Raw genomic sequence first — 23246 nt, 5'->3', positions numbered from 1 at the left:
GCCAATTAAGCCAAGTATTAAAAATCAAAATTGAAAAAATTTAAAAACAAAATGAAAGAGGAAGCAAAAGAAAAAAATAGGAGGAAATGATAAGATCTTAATCCTTCTTTAATTATCTTTAAGACAGACATTGTTTGTACATTGATATTTTACAACCATTAATTATAATGAATTTTATGTGAGTATCATAATAAAAAAGATATTATAACCTATCCTACGTAAATTTCATCATAATTAATTGTCAAACTAATTTCCTTGTAGCACAAAATTGCTCTAGTTTTACTTTTAGCCGTATCCTTAGAGAGGGGAATTTAATTACACGCTCCTTAGCTAAAATCTCTTTCATTTTTTATGCTGAATCCTCCGAATATCTTCTCTTACAGTTAATAAATTACCTTCGAATGTTTGAATTTCAATAAAATCAGCTATTATTCAAAAAATAAATAAATAAAAGATAAACTGTATTCGTTGTAAGTTGCATTGAATAAATTTTGAGACGTCAAAAAATGATCTAGTGCAATTCCATCCTAAAGTAAGGCCAAAATATATATATATATATATATATATATATATATATATATATATATATATATATATATTAAAATAACAAGATGACATGAAACATATGAAAAAAAAAAATAACAGTTTTAAAAGGAATCTTGATCAGAGCGCACGTTCAGCTACAGAACAATACTCTTGAGCTCAGAGATAAATATTAATACTTTGTTTGCTTTAATTTTATGATAAAATTTTATCATAAAATTTATCTATAAATAATTTTTTTTTTGGTATATTTGATAATAAAGATAGAATTCATTTCAAATAAAATAAATTTTGTGTTTAAAATAAATAAAATAAAATAATATATAATAGAAAGATAATGTTGTCATTTAAAATATATATAATTTTAAATTTAGAATTAATTTATAAATTCTATCAATTTTGATAGAATTTGGTTTAGCTATAATAAATTCTATGAAATTGATTATTAAGAATTTCAAATAAATTTTCATTTAAATCAAATACTAAAATTTTATATTTATAAATGAATTTCATAAAATTTTGTAGAATTCATTTATACCAAACACTACCTAATTCAAGAACTTCTAGTTGGTGTTTTGTTTATAATTAATAATAACTCATCATTTTGTGCATAATCACACATGAAATTAATACCTTGAGTTAAATTAATTAATAAAGAAAATTAAAGCCTATGTGATTTGTACTTGAGCACCCTCAATAATTGAATCATCCATATATATATAATGTTTCAGATAAGTGATTTATTTTTATTCTAATGGAGGATACAATATTTAATTTTTCAAAATTTTTGGACGCAACGCTAATAATTGAACCACCACTATTATTTAATTATTTAGGTTCGGACGCCATTAATATTTTGTGATGACACATTTGTGTGCAGTTGAATGTGTGATTAACCTAGTGTATATCAAATTTTAAGAAAAAAAAAAAAAAAGAAACATGTGAGGTTCTAGGGTTCTTAGCTGTACGTATTCATTTCTTTATTTTGGAATTATAATGGGATTGGCCTATAAATAACGACAGTGAGTATGAAATCCACACAAATCATACTACTACTTCTCTTGTGACAGAAAACATGAAATGTTTCTTTGCTTTGGTAGTCCCTCTTGTCTTACTTCTCTCGGTAAGCTTCTCCATGCATCATTGCCAAGTAAAACAAGGGTTTTCTTTTCTGTTTATTCTTATATTTACTTATTTAAAAATTGCTTTTAGCAGATTTTGAGCAGCAGCAATGCAAGAAAAGATGTGGGTGAGTATTGGAGAGGAGTCATGGAAGATAAACCCATGCCAGAAGCAATACAAAAGATTCTTCAAGCTGCTGATGAGAAAGCCAATTGTCACACAACTAAAAATTTTGAGCCAAATCGTCCCGACGTTTCAATCTACCACAATGATCAATATCTTAAAGAAGGTAAGCCATTCGATAAGAAATTCACCCTAAATGACTTTGAACCAAGACCTGACGTTTCAATATATCACGATGATGTTGGTCTCAAAGGTGAGATTGAGATGCCATTAAAAGAGAAATCCTTCTTTAAGGACTTGGAGTTGATACCTGATGTCTCAATTTATCACAATGACATTAGCCTCAAAGCAAAAAAGCCTTTGGATGAGACATCATTTGTTAAAGAGTTTGAGCCGAGGCCTGATGTCTCGATTTACCATAACGATATTCATGCATGATTATAAAATTACTACATTCATGCTCGTAGCGTAAGACATCTGCGTCTTATGCATTGAAAAAATAAGAACCTTGAAGTTGTTGTTATGTGATATATGCTGTGCTTTTCGTTTGCTACTATGGAGGCCTAATGTGCTTGATGATCTATGTGACAGTGCAGTTAATTTTCTTTATGTAATCCCATCCATCCTACATATAATAAAATTCATTGATGGATTGTTGTGAGCATATTGTGTAATTTAATCTTTATATGTATGAATTACCAATTTATCATCATGGTATATTGAAGGGCTATGGCAGAAAAAAAAATTTTGATCTTATATCAAGCAATTTAAGAGAAATATGCAGAGAGATATCATCATTTCTCAAATAATGAAGGAAAATTTTGAGTCTAGCAAATGAATCATCCATGGTTCGGATTCAGGTATATTTTTTATGAGCAAATTAATTTTATTAATAAATGACCATGAAAAATTTAACATGAAATTATTCAACTAAACTCATGTAAATAGATTTACCCGCATAAACTGAACCTAGGACGAATATGAAATTTTCATTTTCTTATCTTTTTCTCATCTTTTTTTTTATCATGCAAAGTTCAAGAAATCATCTGCACGTGATAAATTCATGTGTGTGCACAGTATATCAAATCAATGTGGCTAGAAATCTAATAATATTTTATTTTAGCTTATTATAATGATAATTCAGTATGTTGCATTTCATTCTCCTCATGCATTAATTGCCCCTTATATTATAATTCTTTTTGTCTTGCCTTAACAATTCAATTTGCCTTGAAATTGTAATTTGGGCATATTTGAAATTTGCAGTAAAAATGTACATATAAGCTTCTTTCAGAATAAATTATTTATAATTAAAAAATTTAATTAAATTTTTATACAATTATATAGATTTAATTTTTTATTTTTTAAAAAATAATTTTTTAAATTGAAAATTACATATTTTTTTTCATACTAAATATAAAAATTTATTAAAATTAATTAATTAAATTAAATTCTTGTAAGATCAATTTTCGGACATCGGAGTCAATATTTTTCTAATCCTCCCCTTTTATTGTTTACTCTCATTTTTCTAGAAGGTTTTTGTAGTTGTTTAAAATTCTAGCTAATTAATTAGCTTTATTCGTTAACTTATTATGAAGTTTATTCTTTAAAATAACAATTTTTAATTTAAATTTATTTTAGAAAATTAATACATATTAATCTCATACGTAATTTTCTTCTTTGAAAATGGCATAAATACCATTAACAAATTTATTTGTATTTTATAGCTCGATTATTAACTATTATAGGTGAAATTTTTAATTTAATTTTTCTATAAATAAAAATTTTATTAAAAATATTAAGGAAAAATTTAGCTTCAGCCATCCAAACTACACTTGAACAGCAAATCTCACATACAAATTCAACCTATGTCACCACAAACTACCACTTCGTTTTGAAGAAGTATAAAGGGATAAGGTAAGGTAATGTTTTTTAATATAAGATAAGATAAAATAATGAAAGGTAAAGTAATATTATAATGGTTTAATAATCTTATCTTGTTTAGATCAAAAATATGTGAAGGTAAAGATTGATAATAACTAATATTTAATTTATAAAAAACCTTCCCAATATTTCAATTTAGTGGGTTGAGAAACTGAGAATTTCAGAGGTTTTAAAAACTTTCAAAAACCCTAAAAACCCTTTCCTTCCCCTTAAAACCCCATCTCAAACAAGTATATTGGTACAAACTGTTTTTTACTTCTTGAACCTATTCTGATATGAGCTTAAGGGGAAAAAAAAAAAAAGTAAAGTAGGTTTAATGGAGGAAACCAAGGCCTCAACGTCAAAAGAACGTTTAAGTTATTTCTCCCTGCCTTGGACTTGATTATTCATTCACTTAAATAGCAGTATAGCTAACAGAATAGCTATTTACATGGAAGTAAACTCTGCTAGTCAACAGCAGCAAAAAGGGCAACTAATTAACAAATAAAACAAAAAATCAATTACTTAGACTTATTCAAAGAGTAGAAAGGGTCACGTGACATTCCCCTCCCCTTAAACAACTCTCTTGTCCACAAGAGAAGCATCTGGAAATTTCTGTTTAATCTTACTTATTTCCTCCCAAGTTGCCTCAGCTGGAGATAAATTGTGCCACTGAATCAAGACTTCTCGCTTCCTCCTTTTGGTTCTGCTGTCTAAAATAGCTTCAGTTGCGGAATTAATTCACCACCATCATCCAAGAATGGCAATCTTTGTATTGTGCTTTTAGTTCCAACATTCTTCTTGAGAAGAGATACATGAAACACAGGGTGTACCTTGGTTCCGGCCGGCAGTTCCAATTTATAGGCAACAGCACCAATTCTCTGTAATACCTTGAAGGGCCCATAATACTTGGCCGCTAATTTGTAACTCTTTCTCAAAGCAAGAGTCCTCTGCTTGTAAGGATGCAGTCTGAGGAACACTAAATCACCCACAGCAAATTCTCTCTCTTGGTGCTTTAAGTCATAGACTTGCTTCATTCGATTTTGGGCTGCTTGTATTTTTCCTTGAGTTCTTGAATCACAACATCACGGTCAACCGACTCTTGTTCGATCGCAACCTTAGCATTCTGTAACATATGAAAGCAATACGGTGGAGGTCTCCCATAAACTACCTCAAATGGAGTTTTTACGGTGATGAATGAACACTTGTATTATAACAATATTCCGCCCAATGACCACTTAGTCCATAATTTGGGTTTGGAACTTGTAAAACATCTGAGATACATCTCCAATGTTCGGTTTACCACCTCTGTCTGCCCATCGGTTTGTGGGTGATAAGCAGAACTGAAATTGAACCGAGTACCATTGAGCTCAAACAATTCCCTCCAAAATGAACTAGTAAAAGCTGGATCACGATCGCACACAATGGACAGTGGCATTCCATGGAACTTAAATATGTGATCAAAAAATACTTGAGCAATAGTCACAGCAGTATAAGGATGGGAAATGGGAACAAAATGGGCATATTTTGAAAGTCTATCCACGACCACAAATATGGTAGTCTTGCCACTGGAATTCGGTAGGCCATCAATAAAATCCATAGAAATTTCTTCGCAAATTGTTAGGAATTGGAAGTGGTTATGTAGACAGGAAGAGTGTTTTCAACTTTGTGTCGCTGACAGACATCGCATTCCCTTATAAAGGTTCGCACTTTACTCTTAAGATTTGGTGAGTAAAAAGTGGACCTTATCCTCTGGAGGGTCTTGAAAAAACCTTCATGAGTGCTGTTGTGGAATTGCTCAATAATATCAGGAATCAGAGCTGAATTTTTAGACAAATAAATCCTTCCTTTGAAAAATAAGATGCCATCTACATATTCCCAGGGTCCCAGTGCCTCTCCTTTTTGGACTTGCTGCACCTTTGCTTTCAATTCTGGAAGAGAATTAGTTTCTTCCTTAATTGAATCTGTCCAGTGTGGAATTGGACAAGAGATTGCAAAAACTTGCCCGCCATTAGTCTCATATTCCTCCCTTCTAGACAAAGCATCGGCAACAATGTTGTCTTTGCCTCCCTTGTATTGTATAATGAAATCAAACCCCATTAATTTCATCAACCAATTCTGCTGGGCAGCAGTGGTGATTTTTTGATTCCACAAGTGCTTCAAACTCTGATGATCAGTCCGAACAATAAATTTCTGACCGAGGAGGTATGATCGCCATTTCTGCACAGCTAAAACCAGTGCCAACATTTCCTTCTCATAAGTAGATAGAAGGAGGTGCTTACCATGTAAAGCTTGACTGAAGAAAGCAATTGGGCGTTCCTGCATAAATCGCCCTATGCGACCCCGAAGCATCGCATTCAATTATAAATGGCTTACTAAAATTCGGTAGAGCCAAAACTGGAGCACCAGTCATCACCACTTTTAATTTATTGAATGCATCTTCTGCCAGCGGTGACCACCGAAACCCATCTTTCTTCAACATGTTGGTTAAAGGACCAGCAATTTTCCCAAAATGTTGAATAAATTTCCTGTAATAACCACACAGCCCCAGAAATCCCCTCAAAGCTTTCATTGTTGAAGGCTTTGGCCAGTCTGAATAGCTTCTATCTTTCTTTGGATCTGATAACAAGAATTCCACCATTAGAAATCACATGACATAGTTACTTAAATTCACTTTGGCCGAACTGACACTTTTCAATTTTTACAAATAATTGATGAGATTGCAAAATTGAAAATACAATTCTTAAATGTTGAATATGGTCACTCCAAGTTTTACTGTAGATAAGTATGTCATCAAAGAACACAAGGACAAATTTCCTCAAATATTTTTGGAATACCTCATTCATCAAAGACTGAAACGTTGATGGAGCGTTGGTGAGGCCGAAGGGCATTACTAGAAACTCGTAATGTCCTTGATGAGTTCGAAATTGTTTTCCAATGTCCGGAGGGCTAACTCGAACTTGATAATAACCGATCGAGGTCCAATTTGGTGAAGAATTGAGCACCCTCAAGTTCATCCAGACTCTTCAACAATAGGAATGGGAAATTTATCTTTGATGTATTTTTGTTTAATTCCGATAATCGACGCACATTCGCCAAGATCCATCGCCTTCTTCACCAATAAAGCAGGCGAATATGGACTTTGGCTTGGCCGAATTATCCCAGCAGAAAGTAAATCCATCACAAACTTTTCAATCTCTGAATTTTTATAATCGGGGTAACGCTAAGGTCTTACCGAAATCGCATCAGGGGTCTTCAGTGGAATTTTATGGTCATGGCAGCGTTGTGGTGGCAGTCCCTTTGGTTTGGCCAAAACTCCTCTAAATTCTTCCAACAGACCTTGTATTTCGGGATGCAGTTCGGGAACCTGTGAACAAGATTGTGTACTCCCCGTAATTTGAAATAGGAATCCCCGTTTCAGAAGCTTCACAAGCTGATCCTTGTGTTCAGCCGACACAATCTGGTTTTCTGGAATTTGAGAGCCCTGAAAAATTACATGCTTCCCATTCTGGAAAAATGCCATTAGAAGTTTCGAAAAATCCCAAATTATTGGACCGAGTGTTCGCAACCACTGAGTCCCTAAAACCAGATCATAGCCCTCTACTGGTAAAATGTACAAATCAACAATTACTGTGCTTCCTTGAATGAGTATTTGTGTTTGTGTACATTTACCTGGGCTTATTAATTCCTCCCCGGATGCTACTTGTACCTTCAATTTCTTTGCATTAGTCGGCTCAATCCCGGCTCTTTTTGTGAAACTTTCACTCACAAAATTATGAGTGCTGCCCGAATCAACAAGAATGATTCCCTTCAATTTCTCAACTGTTCCAGTAAGTCTCATTGTTTCTGGTCCTTCAAAACCAGCAATCGCGTGTAAGGAGATGGCTGGTATCTCTTCAGAGGATCGTGCTCCTCTATTTCCATGTCAGCATCATCATCGCTATCTTCAAGAACAGCTTGAATAGAAAAAAGCTTTTTACACCTATGTCCAGGCCCAAATTTCTCATTGCATTTGAAACACAGACCCAATCTCTTCCGTTCGTTGAGCTCATCCCAAGTCAGTCTCTTGATGTTACCAGTAGCCGGCTGAAGAGAATTAGTTGGGCTTTGACGTGGTGCCTGATGCGTTGTGCAAGTGGCGGAGAATCCCTTCCCTGTAGCTGAATTTCTTGCTTCAAACAGCCGAGCAAGCGCAATGGCTTCTGATAAAGATTTCGGCCGATTGGCTTGAACGTCTGTCCGAATCGCAGGGGCCAACCCACTGACGAAACAACTCACTTGCCTAGCCTGTGATATATATCCCACCTTGGCTAGCAGTTTTTCAAATCGAACGTCACGATTGCACTGCTGCCTGTAATTTCGCTAACTCACCAAAAAATCATTAGTTGATTTGCGCCGTACCGTGAGTAAAATCCCTCTTTAAATTCGTCCCAAGTAATAGAAGGATTTTCCCTTCGCAGCACTTGATACCACAATTGGGCGTCTCCAATCATGTGGAAGGAAGCTATTTCCACTCTATCCTCATCGGGGGTTCGATGAAATTGGAAGAACTGTTCTGCTCGACAAACCCAACTCATGGCATCTTCTTTTTCATCAAAGCGTGGGAAGTCCAATTTAACCATCTTTGGCGTATAAGAGGAGGTAGCCCGGGCTCATAGGTCGTATCACGGATTCGAGTTCTTTGTATCCGAATCGATGCCCTTCCCTTGAGAAGATTGGGAAGTTAACCGATCCATTCGCACATTCAGTTGGGAAAAAAGCTCTTCTAGACGCTTCGCAATTCCCTCCTGTCCACCAGAAAGTGACTGGACAGTTTGCTCTAATTGTTCCACTCTCTGGTCCATTCCCGAGCTCTGATACCACTTTGGTACAAACTGTTTTTTACTTCTTGAACCTATTCTGATATGAGCTTAAGGGGAAAAAAAAAAAAAAAGTAAAGTAGGTTTAATGGAGGAAACCAAGGCCTCAACGTCAAAAGAACGTTTAAGTTATTTCTCCCTGCCTTGGACTTGATTATTCATTCACTTAAATAGCAGTATAGCTAACAGAATAGCTATTTACATGGAAGTAAACTCTGCTAGTCAACAGCAGCAAAAAGGGCAACTAATTAACAAATAAAACAAAAAATCAATTACTTAGACTTATTCAAAGAGTAGAAAGGGTCACGTGACATATATATGTTTTAATTATATTAAAAAACCTTGCCCTACCTCAAAAAATTTGCTCCCAAACGAAGTTTTAATTAAAAAACCTGGAGAGAAATGATACATAATATACAACAGCCACAAAACAAAACAAAAACCACAACTCAGAGCAACACTCTTGCAATCAACAACAGAGCAACAAGCAATATCAGCAAAAACAGAGCATTCTGCATCAGCGCAGTACTCCTCACAGCGCAACACAGCTCCCACAATCAGCGTAACCATCACAACAATCAGCTACCTCCCCTCAAAGCCACCACATAACAAACCACCGTCACCACAATTTCTTTTTGCCTAATCAACATTATCCATCTGACCTAATGCTATTCATAACTCGTTTAAATGTGCATTTAAACTCGTTTCATTTGGATTGATTCGATTATGAATAAAATTAATTTTTTAAAAATTAATATTTTAACATGAAATAACTTGGAATCTATAAATTAACCTAAATTTTATTTTTCTTTCTATATAACAAATTTATGAGTAATTAACCCAAATTAATTTGAAAAAAAAAAAAACTTGAGATGACATGTAAGCCAAATCCCTCCAACTGAGTGTAAAACTCATTTATAAATTCAATGGGAAAATTACATTTATCGTCTCTCAACTTATGTTATTATTTTATTTTATTAACTTAATTTTAATTTATTAAAATAAAATCTCTCAATTTTAATTTTACTTTAGGAAAACTCTCCTAGCTTGCAATAGTAACTTTCTAGGTTAAAAAGAATAAAAATTACCTTCTTACCTTATTTTCCTTATTTTTCTCTTCTTATTTTTATGATTAAATTAATTAATAATTATTTATCAATAAAATTAAATTTATTAATAAAATTTTAATTATACAAATGTTATTTATTATTAATTAAAATTTAATTTGTGACAATATAAAATAATAATAATAATAGTAAATTTTACATTTAAAATAATATTTTATTAATATACGATATTTTATCAATATTTTAGTTTTTATATAAAAAGTAGTAAACAATAAATAATAATTTATAGATTTATTTTGATTAAATATAATTTAACGTTAATTTAAAAAGGAAAAAGAAAATAAACCTAAAATTTGTTATTGCAAATTGAAAGGATTTTTTTTTTTAAAATAAAATTAAAGTTGAGGGATTTTATTTTAATAAATTAAAGTTCAATGGCTGAAATGAAATAACCACTTAAATTGAGGGACGGTTAATATAATTTACCCTAAATTCAACTAATTTAACTCAAATAGAAAGCATGTCAAATTTAAATCTAACTAATTTATATTTCATGCATAAATTGTATTAAATTTAATAAAATTTAGTTAAATGTAACTAATATCATAGAATTAATGAATGGTAAAAAGAAGTGGTTTCAATTGAATGGCTTGCAAAATTCAAAGTTTATCCAATAGTTTGTATGACTCTATCCAAAGATGTGTGTTGCTCCATTTTGATCCAATTAATTCGAATTTGATTTAAAAGTTAAATGATTAATTTTTTTTTTAAATTAATAAAATTTTAGGTGATGCAACTTTACAATTTGAGCTATTGATTGATCAGCCCATCATAAAATACGTGAGACCCATATTAACCAATAATCTAAATCATATAGTTATATTTTTTATGAGAAAATTTATAATTTAATTTTTGGGTTTCACCATATATTACACTTTAATTTTTAAATTTTGATAAATTAATTATTTAGTTTTTGAATTCCTAAATTTTGAGAAATGAATTATTTAGTCTCTTTAATTTTAATATATAAAATAATTTAATTCCGTAATTTTAATATTTACAATAATTTTATCCATTGACAGAAAGATTAAATTATTTTATATATTAAAATTAAAGAGAATAAAATATAATATAGTGTAAAATTTAAGAACTACATAATTTGTTTCTCAAAATTCAGGGACTAAAGTGCAATATAATACAAAACACAAAATTAAATAATTAATTTTTCAAAATCTAAAGATTAAAATATAATATAGGATAAAATTTAAAAATTAAATTATAAATTTTCCTTTCTGCAATTATATTTGCTTAGCATTTTTCTTGAGCTAAAACTAGGGTTGAGCATTTGGTTCAAATCGAACCAAATCGAAATGAATGAAAAATCAAACTGCTCTATTTTGGTTCAATTTAGTTTGAACCGATTGATTTTTGAGTTTTGATAGTTTTTCAATTTAGACTTAATTTCAAACTATTTAGTATGATTTTGACTTTAATTTGAACCTAATAACCATTAATCAATGAAATTAAACAATATATATATATATATATATATATATATATATATATAATATTACATATAATTCATAAATTCCCTATAAAAATAAATCAATTTAAGAATCAATAAAGTAATTCAGTTCAATTGATTTTTTTCTCTCTAAAACCGAATCAAACTGAAATAATCAAAATTCTTAAAATGTAAAAACCGAACTGAACTAAATTATCTTAAAAATCAAATCAAACTACTAAATTAAAGTGATTTAGTTTAATTTATTCAGTTCAAACTGAATAGTGCTCACCCCTAGCTAAAACCCAAAAATTGACTTTAAATTTACTTATTTAGTGTCTGAAGTGTGCAACTCAAAATGATTCTATCCATATCTTAAAAAAGAAACAAAAAGAAACCATGAGATTAGCAAAAACTAAAATAACCTAAAACTAAAATATTCTTTTTATTTTAAATAATTAAAATTTTTTTTAATATATATATATGAATAAATTATAAAAAACCATTACCCTGTAATTTCATTTATTTCTCAAACAAGATTTTGAGGTTAATTTTTCGACAAAAAATATTCTAGAGCTCACATGTCGTTAAACAAATTACCTAAACACTGTAAAAAAAAAGTTATAATAAATTATAATTGAATTCTTAAAATTTAATAAAACTTACATATTATTTTTTGTATTTTTAAAATTTACCTATTTAGTACCTAGCATTTTAATAAACCTACATATTAGTCTTATCTAATTTATTATTAATTATAAAAAAAAATGACTAAGATGTCATTAAGTCTATTTTTATTATGAAACAATTTAGTCATTGCAATTTTGTTTCATTAACAAAATAGTCCCTTAGATTTAATTTATTATTATTTTATTATAAAATAATATTATAAATTTATAATATAAATTTTATTATAAAAGTCCCTTATTTTATAATATTTATTATTTTAATTATAATATTATCATTTTATTTTATCAATATTCTAAGTATATTTTATATTTGACCTAAAAGAATTTAATTGAGAATTTTATTATTATATTATATTATTTTATAATTAACAAATAAATATGAAAAATAATTTGGATACTTTCAAATTTATATACATTCAGTAGAGGCTATCCTATATATTTATTCAAATGTTAACAACAAAAAAAGGTGGGTTTTAAAAATACAGCGACTAATATATATATTTTATTAAATCTCAAAAACTATATTATAATTTACCCTCAAAAACTATATTATAATTTACCCTAATAACATTTAGACAATTTTTCATGTTTGCTAATGGCACATAAATTTGAGATTTTTTTTTTGAAAAAGCTAACATCAGGAATAATGCATGAAACCACATAGTAGTATTTTTTTATAATTTCTCATATATATATATATATATATATATATATATATATATATATATATATATATAAAGTAATTTTATTGTTGTATTTGATGTAGAATGTATGATAAAACAGTTCAAATCTTATTAAGAAAATATTGTTAACTTGTCTTTGGGTTCTTGTTCAATTATAAATAATCAATAATAGAAATTGATATTTTGGGTTAATTTCCACAAGTTGGCTTTTGTTTACAAAATTGGGAAATCTTCAACCATCATTCATTTAACTTGTTTTGTTCTAAACCAGTCATATAGGATAAGTGGTTTTCCTTCATAATTTAAACATTTGTCCCTTTATATAAATATGCATGTAAACTTCACTCGTTTTTACCTTAAAATAAAAATAAAATGGGCATGAAGATGAAAGCCATAGGAATATTAATGTTGATAATGGCATGCACCAGCAGAAGTCAAGAACTCACAGGATGTGCAAAGCAATGCATGCCTTCATATCTACAACAAACGCATGCATTTCTTGATACTTGTGCCAAAGCTTGCTCAGATTATTGCAATGCAATTGAAGGTAGCAGTAAGGCTAGTGGTTTAGCTAATCATCCAAATGCTACTGGGAAATTGAAAGTTCCAACTGATACAGCTGAGAAGTTGAAAGGCTCCAACCCAGTAAAATCCGTAAAGCAATAGACTGATTCAAATTAATATAATCATTACCATTGAAATTTATTATTATTGTTGTTATTGTAATTATCATTATTGTCGTCTTTGTTAGTTAGAATTATTTTTTTTTTTTTCTATAATATTTGTGAGATTAGATTCAATATAAATATTATTTTTGTTTCCATTTTTACAAATTATATTATAACTAGTCATTTATTATTTTAATAATATAATTCAATATTTTCTTTTTAAAAATCATACTATTTTGTTAATTTAGTAAATGTAATTTAAATTTTATTAAAATTTTAAGTAGTTATATATTTATCTAAATCAAATTAAATCTCAATTCTTAAATGATTATTAATTTTTCTCTAATTAGAATTTAACAATTTATTATATTTACAGTATAAAGGCTAAAAGAATATATAAATTAAATCTCTAATTTTATATATATTCTTCCAATAACAAAATATAAAAACTTCATCGTCTAAAGACACGAAGAAGTGAACAACGAAACCAATGACCTTTTAATATGAATAGCAAAGATTAGCATGTGTTGGTGTTGCCACTTTATCTACAAAATTAAATTATCAATGATCCCTCCTTTTAAATATTTTTGTCATCTATGACCTTTTGTTAATGGTTTCACTACTTTATCATGTAAAAGGGCTTTTTTTTTTTTTAAGAGATAAGCTAAATAGGGAAGAAATAAAAGAAAATAGTGAAAAATGAAAAAAGATATATAGCTATCATAAGCAATTGGATCTTGAATTTGGTGCACATAAACAGTGATGGAGGTATTTTCATGTAAAGATACAGTGTAAAAGTCATTTTTCCACCGTTAAATTATTTAGTAGATCCAATAGTGCAGACCATTTTAGTTAAGATTGTTCATGGAGATTTATGGGAGTTTAAGCATAATTGTAGAGGGACACTAAGGAAGCATCAACTATAGGATGGTACATACTTGTGAATCATAAAAAGCTGGTTACAGGGAATTTGTATGAGTAGTTCATCGATTGTATTTCTCTATTATATAATAGATACAAATAAAAATGACAAGATAAGATTTTTTTTAGCTTATCTAAAGTTATTTAATTTATAAATGACAAAATCTTATGGTTATAGATAGTCATGTTTAGATTAACTATATATATATATATATAAACTATGAATTTAACTTTTTTTTTTTTATGATTTTGACAAGTGATTATTTATATATTTATATAACAAAGGAATAAAGGTTACATTTTTGTTAGTCTAATTGGTTTCGAATTTGAAATCTTTTGATTTTAACGATAATTTGTAATATTATTAAGTTAAAACTCATCAAGTATTATATTTTTTATAATATTTATTATTTTATATATATATAGTTATATTTACATTATCCTATTATTTAGATTAACTGATTTTTAAATAAAATTATTATTTTTCAATTATGCCAAGTGTCTGATGAATACAAATTGTCAATTTTTAGTTAATATTTTTTAGTCTTAAGTGTGTGTATATATATATATAATGTTATTAATTATTAATTATACATTTATATTTTTTTACATTAAAATCAATTATAAATTTACAGTTCTTTTTCTTAAAAAAAATAAAATTTAGAAGCCCACATTTATTATGTGTATATTTAAGTGTTAAGAATTATAAAGCATTCATATTTTATTTTCGGTGAAGTGTTTGTATCATATTTTTTTATATAATATTTATTTAATATTATATTAACACATGTTTTATATGTATTCAAATATATTAAAAAAATCACAATTTGAAAACTTTTGAAATATCTTATGTGTAATATTTATAAAATAAATTACTAATATATATATATGAAGTGAAATTATATTTATATTAGATATGTTCTTATTTTATCTTATACTTTACATTCAAATTTAAATAATTATATATTTTAAGATAAAATTATTAAGTTAAGAATTATCTAATATTAATAATTTTATTTATAATTAAAAAAAAAGGATAAATTGAAATGAAATTTTAGATAAAATTATTGTTTTTAAAAAATATTAAGTATCAATCAATTATGAAGACAAATGTCATATTTTTATTAACTATTTTATAGTCCTTAGCTATATATATTAGATATCACAACTCATTAATATATAATCCATATATTTACATAATTCTATGTAATTGATGAATTTTATAATTTGTCCTTTAAATAATTCATCCTCAAAATACAATATTCACTAGATAACTCCTAGACATAATTTGGTTAAGAATTGTAATGCCTAACACATATATATTTTCATATTCCTATTTTCGTTTATTTTTATTTGTCGAATTTAAATTTTATATGATAATTAAAAAAATATATTAGATAATCTCATTTTTATAAAAGTATTTTAGTAATCGATTAAGTTGTCTTTTATTTCACTTAAAAAATTATATAAATATTTATTAAAAAAATAATTAATACTCATTAATTTTTTAAATATGATAGATAATTTTAAACAAGAAAAATCCAAATGTAACATATAAAAATGCATGGAAATAGTACTTTCTTTTTCATCATCATTTAGTGACCATTAGTCATTATTTGTGAATCCTTAACTCTTAATTATTCATGTTTCTTGGGATGGGAAACATTTCAATTAATAAAACATTATTTACCATTCTAAAGTGTATGTCTCATTTAATGACACAACTGTTTATAGATAAATACTAGTGAATTGTTGTGCAAATATATGAATATTTTTAGTTTATATATTTTAATTTTAATGCATGAAAATAAAATAATATTTTAAATTTATTATTAATTATTCTATATTTTTTTTATTATTTCATATCGATTAAATATTTTATCTCAAATTTTTTAATGTAGATTTCTTTATAAAAAATATAGCAATATAGTAGAAATATTGATTAAATAAATGAAATAATATAAGGTTAATTAAATCATACAATTATATTCATCATTTTAAATTTTCAAAATATTTTTATATCCTGTTAATATATTAAAGAAATATAATATATTCAAATATTATATTTATTTAATATTATTAGTATTATTCTAAAAAATAATATAATAATATAAAATGCATCGAGGCAGTGCAAAAAGAAAAAAAAATGAAATTATACGCATGTATAATACATTGTAACTTACCTAATAATAATAATTATTGATTATAACATTAAAAACATAATCATTAAATAGTTCGTAATTTACATACACATAATTAAGAATTAATAACTTAATTATAGTTTAAATCAATTAAATAACTAATTAATAAAATAGAGAAAATTTAATGATGTAGATACAAATTTCTGGTTTATCTCACACCCACACCCATATATATATAAAGTAAATTTAAATTTATTTGCAACACCCCAAATTTTAAATGTATTATTTTGTGAGTAATATTAATATTTTTATTTTATTTAAATTTTAGGAAATTATTTAAAATTTTTTCGGATTTTCGAAATCGGGTTTGATTTTCTGAAAATATAAAACTTTGATGATTTTTAAAAATTAATTTAAAGACCAAGTGGCAAAATTAAAAATATATTTGAAATCTACGAATTTTTCTGAGTTTTCTAGAAATTTTTCGAAATTTTTGGGCCTCGTTTTCGATTCCAAGGTAGAGTAAAAATTTAAAATTTTGTATCCTGAATCGAACCGGATCGGATCGGACCGATCGAATCGGACCGGCCCTTTTCTTTTTCTTCTTTCTTCTCCCTCGCGCGCTCGACCTTTCCTCCTTTCCTTCCTGTTTTCTCTCTCCTCTCTCGGCCCCAGGCCGCGCCGCCGCTGCCACCCAGCCTTCCCCACCTCGCCGGCGCACAGCCCCACCACCTCTCCACGGCCGGCAGACGCTCCAGGCGGCCGGAAAATGCGCGCGAAGACCATTAGACGCGCGCACGCCGTTTCGACTTCTTGGCCGAAATCCGGCTGATCCGACCACCGATTGGGCCAGGTCTTATGTCAAACATCATCTACACTTCGAGAGCTTTCTATAGACACCAAGAACACCAAAATCCATCGAGCGGTTTGTTCAATTTTTGTTCTGGAAGTTTTAGTCTATTTTGACTTTTGGGCTAGATTTCTCGCAAACCGTAAACCCTATGAGAAAACCGAGAGTACCAGAGCGCTCCACTCGTCGAAAGCTTCGCAGCAATATAAATTCAAAATTTTTCGATACCGTTTTTCGATGGGTCCCATGAAACTTCGTAGTGTTTTTTCGAGCATTAAATGAGCTTAGAAAATTCCGTAAAATTATATACTAACCCCCGTATTGTGGGCTTCATGTAGGTACCTTTAATTCGCGAAAATTCGACAGTTGTCCAGATCTGTGAATTTTGGACCAGACAGACCGGCTATCGAAAAAGTCTCCGAATTGGATCGAGATTTTGGCTACCCCACCATTGTCAAATGTCCCAAGCGCATCCCCGGAGTCAAAATCGGCATAGGTAAACCCGAACCTTGCTTTTTTCATAATTTTCTAGTGCTTGAATTGGATTCAAATTTCATAAAATATTCGTGGTAGCTCAGAAAATTATGATTATTTTGGCAATAGCTTAGTAATATTGCTAAGGACCGCGGGGCAAAGTTTTAGAATTTTTAGAGCTTATTTGGGTAATTTTTGCAAAAATGGTCAATTATAAGGATAAAACTGTAATTTTACATATTGTGATTGATGACTGTTTGGATGGGCCCAGGAGGGGCTGTGTGATGTGATTGATATGTGGATATATGATTTGTGGATATAGAAGTGTATTTTAAGCCTTTTTGCAGGTTGGGTAGGTCCTAGGTATAGGGGAGACTCTGCCGGATTTTCGGCACGACTTAAGATATTTTTGGTCTTTTTCTTAGTTTGTATTGAGTCAAATTGATTAAATGATTGTAATAAAAATTGTCAGATGAGCCGGAACAGCCTTCTTCCTCTGCCCAACCGCCACAGTGACTGTTGTTAAGTCTGTGAGTAAAATATTAATTTTAATTGTAATTTCGATATTATTATATGTTCAAGCATGCCCATGCATCACTTATATGTAAATATCTATATAGTTAAACTCTAGGCATATTTTATGTTGCATTCATAACTGTTAAGTGCCATGGATATTGTTGTGGTAATTTGAAGCAGTGTGCGTGAGTTAGCTAGCGTGTGTGTGGTGTGGTGTTGGCTATGGACAGGACCGGTAGACACAGCTTGAGATCTTCGCTGGGACCCGGTCCTTCGGGCTAAACATGGCTTGAGTTCTTTGCTGGGACCCCGATTTGGTTTATTAAGTGGAAGTCTGAGCTTGAGTTCTTCGCTGGCACAGTTTGGATTAAGAGAGCTGTATAGGGGGTCAGCTCCCATATATGTATTGTTTGACATTATCGGGTGTGTGAGTGCTCCAAATTACCTTTTTGCTGTTATGATGTGAAAATATTACCAATATTGCATTTCACTCTACAGGGTGCATTAGCTTTAGATAGTTATAGAGATTATGGTTAAAGTTGATATTTTACTCTCTGAGTCGAATGTTCACTCCTGTTCATTATTTTTCAGGCTACAGGAGGATTATTGTTGTGGTTAACCTGCTTTTCTCAATCACAGGTTGTTTATTAATATTTGTGTAATTCTGTTAACTTCTAGAATTCCGCATGTGATGGAAATATTCATTTGATTTGGGTCTGTAATATAATTACCATGTTGAACCTGTAAACTTATTATTATATGCGTGTATGTTGGACTGGATGAGGGAGCTGAGCTCCCATTTATTTTTATGACATTTGAGTATGTGCAGGGTGAGCTGAGCTCCCCAATTGATTATATATTGTATTTACAGGTCGGGTGAGTCAAAAACTCCCCGTTAAAAGGTCCATTTTATGGCCGGACTCTATCCTGTTGAATTCTTGAAATTAAGCCCAAATGGGCCTTAGAGTTGGGTCAAGGAATAGTTAGGCTTACTACGGGCCTCGGGGGCTTTAGGCTGGCCCAGGTCCTAGTGCCGGTTCAACCCATAGGTTGGGTCATAACAATTGTGGTATCAGAGCTTAGGCTCCAGATTCATAGGGAAAAATTGTCTAAAATGTTGTGAAGAGTCTAATAGGAGTCACATGCGGAAAATAGGGTCCACATTCGTCTTGCATTATCATCTTTGCTTCTAGTTTCTGCTTCATATAATTATGTATAAATATGAGTCTATAGAGTTGTATAACATGCTGTTTTGAATTTTGTGGGCTAATGCAGCTGAATTTCAGGAAAATGCGTAGAAACAGGAGAGCTGCCACTGCACCAGAACCAGATGTGCCTGACGAGGTGTCGGAACAGGATGAGGCGCCTGCCCCGAGGAGGCGGGGTAGGAGGCCTAGAGATGCTCAAGTAGAAGAGCAGCTGCCACCAGTTCAGAATCAGTCTTTTATGGCACAGGGTCCCATGGACCCAATGGCAGCTACTCTAGCTGGGTTGCAAAGAACCATCGATATGATGGCACAGTATATGGTCCACCCTCCATAGTAGCAGCAGTCCACCGCACCAAGAGGGGAACCTTACAAACAGATAATGAATTTTAAGAAGTTGGTGCCTGGTACTTATGATGTGTCAGACGATGCATATCGGTTTTGGATTCTATGACAGGCGAGAACAAAGTTGCTGATTGGTGATAGAAGACTTATAGAGTGTATACAGCATGTCATGGGGCCTATGCCTAGATAATGGATGAATGATTACATATTACCTCGGATGGAAGGTTTGTCATGGATCCAGTTTGTGGAACTATTTATCAACCGATTTGTACCATAGAGTTTCAGAGATCAAAAGTAGTGGGCCTTTGAGGCCTTAAGGCAGAATGGCAGGTCTGTAGATGAGTTTGCTACATAATTTCTGGAATTGAGCAGATATGCCCCTACAGCAGTAGCTACAGAAACTATGAAAGTAAAGAGGTTCCTAAAGGGGCTTGACAGGAGGTATGCAAACCTAGCCATAATGTTTGATCAGTCTTTTGATGTGGTAGTTGATCTAGCCAGACAGATTGGGATTAGCTATGCTGTGGATGACAGCGGAAGGGCAAAGAAAAATAGAGCAGAGGGTTCTTCAGGTGTTCCCCACATGGGTACTACGGATAGTGGTGGCCAAACTAATTACAGAGGAAGAAGCAGGAATAAGAGGAGTGGTTTTAGACACAAATCTTGAAGATTCAGACCAGGGTACGAATCCAGCAGTGGTCATAGTTTGGGATACAGCAGTTCTGGGTCTGGTTCAGGATCCTCCTTGGCACCTTGTGCACAGTGTGGAAGAGAACATTCAGGACCTTGAATGATGGGGTCACAGGGTTCTGTTGCAAATATTCCTCTTCAGTTGTATCCTGGTGCTTCCAGCATGGCAGGCAGTTAGTTCAGTAGCCAACAGGGCCGAGGACAAGGGGGAAGTGGATTTGGAGGCAGATCAGGAGGTAGAAGTCAGTATCAGGGTTCTGCCACCCAGGGTAGGGGTCAAGCTCGGGTTTTCACCCTGACCCACCAGGATGCTCAGGCTTCCAATGCAGTTGTGGCAGGTATTCTTCTAATCTGTTCTTATGAGGCTCGTGTTTTGATAGATCCGAGTGCTACGCACTCATTTATCTCCCTAGTGTTTGCTATGAGATTGGGTAGGAACCCTACAACTTTAGAATGCCCTTTGTCTGTAGCTACCCCACTTAGTGACAACATAGATATAGATATGGTTTTTCCGGGTAGCCTAGTAGTAGTGGATGGAAAGATTCTCCCAGCAGACTTGGTTCCTCTACCAGTAATGGATTTCTATGTAATCTTGAGAATGGATTGGTTGGTAACTCATTATGCCACTTTAGACTGCATGAACAAAAAGGTGTATTTTCACATACCTGGTGTGGAAGAGTTTAACTTTGATGGTGATAGGAGCATGGCTCCATATAATTTGCTATTAGCAATTAGTGCTAGAAAATTGTTGAGGCGTGGATGCCAAGGGTATTTGGCATTGGTGAGAGATATATATATAGAAGGTGTCAACCTGGAAAATATTCCTGTTGTTAGAGAATTCATGGATGTCTTCCCTGAGGAGCCTCCAGGGTTGTCACCAAGAAGGGAAATAGAGTTCTGCATTGATGTTATGCCGGGTACAAACCCCATATCAATGTCGCCTTACAGGATGGCACCAGCAGAGTTGAAAGAGTTAAAGGAGCAACTACAGGAGCTTTTGGACAAGGGTTTTATAAGTCCGAGAACTTCACCCTGGGGCGCTCCTGTTCTATTTGTGAGAAAGAAATATGGGTCCTTGAGGTTGTGTATTAACTATAGACAGCTGAACAAGGTGACTATAAAGAACAAGTATCTACTTTCTTGGATCGATGATCTGTTTAATCAGCTCTAAGGGGCTAGATTCTTTTCCAAGATAAACCTGCGATCAGGCTACCATCAGTTGAGAATCAGGAATGAGGATGTGTCCAAAACAGCATTCAGGACAAGATATGGTCATTATGAGTTCTTGGTGATGTCTTTTGGACTCACTAATGCACCAGCAGCCTTCATGGACTTGATGAACAGGGTGTTCAGGCCATTCCTGGACCGTTTTGTCATCGTATTCATAGATGACATTTTGGTATACTCTCGGACCGAGGAAGAACACGTGTGGCACTTGAGGATGGTATTGCAGACTTTGAGGGAGCACCAGTTATATGCCAAATTTTCAAAATGTGAATTTTGGCTAGAAAGCATCTCATTCTTGGGACACGTGGTTTCTAGTGGAGGCATTCAAGTAGATCCAAAGAAAATTGAAGTTGTAACTGATTGGCTTAGGCCTACAACAGTCACTAAGGTGTGAAGTTTTCTGGGTCTAGCTGGCTACTATAGGCATTTTGTGCAGGATTTTTCCAGGATAGCAGCACCCCCAACTAAGTTGACTCGGAAGAATGTTCCATTCATTTGGACAGATAATTATGAGGAGAGTTTCCAGAAGCTTAAGGAGTGTCTAACCACTGACCCTGTGTTGACACTACCGATGAGTGGTGAAGGATATACCGTGTACTGTGATGCCTCCAGAGTTGGCTTAGGGTGTGTTCTGATGCAGAATGGAAAAGTAGTGGCTTATGCTTCAAGACAGCTAAAGAGGCATGAGCAGAACTACCCCACCCATGATTTGGAAATGGTGGCTATAGTCTTTACACTAAAGATTTGGAGACATTACCTGTATGGTGAAGTGTGTGAGATATACATCGACCACAAGAGTTTGAAGTACATCTTCCAACAGAGGGATTTAAATTTGAGACAAAGGAGATGGATGAAGCTTCTGAAAGACTATGACTGTACCATCCAGTACTACCCTGGGAAGGCCAATGTAGTAGCAGATGCTTTGAGCAAAAAATCTTCTGGTAGCTTGGCGCATATATCAGTGGAGAAGAGACCGTTGATATAGGAAGTACATGAGTTGATGGATCAAGGTCTAATCCTAGATCTTTCAGATGAGGGGGTATTATTGGCTCATTTTTCAGTGAGACCAGACCTACAAGACAGAGTTAGAGTTTCTCAGCACAGAGACCAACAATTGATGAAGATCATAGAAAGGGTACAATAGGGTGAAGGTGGTGAGTTTGGATTTGCCAGTTATGGCACCCTTATGCAAGGTTCCAGGATATGTGTGCCCGACGTGGACAATCTGTAACACCCTCCCAGTAGCAACTCCGTACATTCTATTGTTCCGATGACCAGTGTCGGTCCGAACAACTAGAACATCCGAAAAAATATTTAAACTAAAGTGAGGAACCATAATTAACTCAAATATTAATAAGAAAAATTTAGAAAAAATTTTAGAAATAAAATACAACCAAGTTAAATGAGCCGATGCCCAAGCGATGGGTAACCCAGTGGGAAGTTGCCGTTCTTGCAACTAGGAGCCCTAGACCCGAGAGAAAATTCATAAAATAATTTTTGGGACTCCGGAGAAGGGTTATTGAGGTTCCTATGGCATTAGAATGCCAAGAAATATTTAGAAAAATTTTTCAATCGGTACAGACAATTTTGACCCGTTAAGCCAAACGGAGGGTATTTTGGTCATTTCGCCTTCAGAGGCGATTTTTGGCCGACTTATCCAGTTAAGTAAATAATTATTATAAAATAAAATATGAATAAA

General features: G+C 31.9%; 1 protein-coding gene across 1 annotated transcript; it reads left to right on the top strand.

Annotated features, from left to right (window-relative positions):
- The first annotated feature begins 1577 nt into the window (after positions 1–1577).
- On the top strand, positions 1578–2452 carry LOC110667817 (organ-specific protein P4-like). Its single transcript, XM_021828783.2, has 2 exons — positions 1578–1666; positions 1759–2452. Exons 1-2 carry the CDS (start codon positions 1619–1621, stop codon positions 2224–2226), a joined length of 516 nt encoding a protein of 171 aa, XP_021684475.2. The 5' UTR covers positions 1578–1618; the 3' UTR covers positions 2227–2452.
- Positions 2453–23246: the final 20794 nt, after the last annotated feature.

The sequence above is a fragment of the Hevea brasiliensis genome, chromosome 14 (genome assembly GCF_030052815.1).
Source record: "Hevea brasiliensis isolate MT/VB/25A 57/8 chromosome 14, ASM3005281v1, whole genome shotgun sequence".
In the NCBI taxonomy this organism is placed as follows: domain Eukaryota; kingdom Viridiplantae; phylum Streptophyta; class Magnoliopsida; order Malpighiales; family Euphorbiaceae; genus Hevea; species Hevea brasiliensis.
Note: the sequence above shows the minus strand (reverse complement) of the source record. Positions and strands in the feature narration are given on the sequence as shown.

What these genes read in the sequence shown, in the direction of transcription:
- LOC110667817 (XM_021828783.2), top strand. Translation starts at nt 1,619, where the DNA reads ATGAAATGTTTCTTTGCTTTGGTAGTCCCTCTTGTCTTACTTCTCTCG. An exon ending in CTCTTGTCTTACTTCTCTCG is followed by an intron (nt 1,667 to 1,758) that starts GTAAGCTTCTCC and finishes TGCTTTTAGCAG; the next exon opens with ATTTTGAGCAGCAGCAATGC.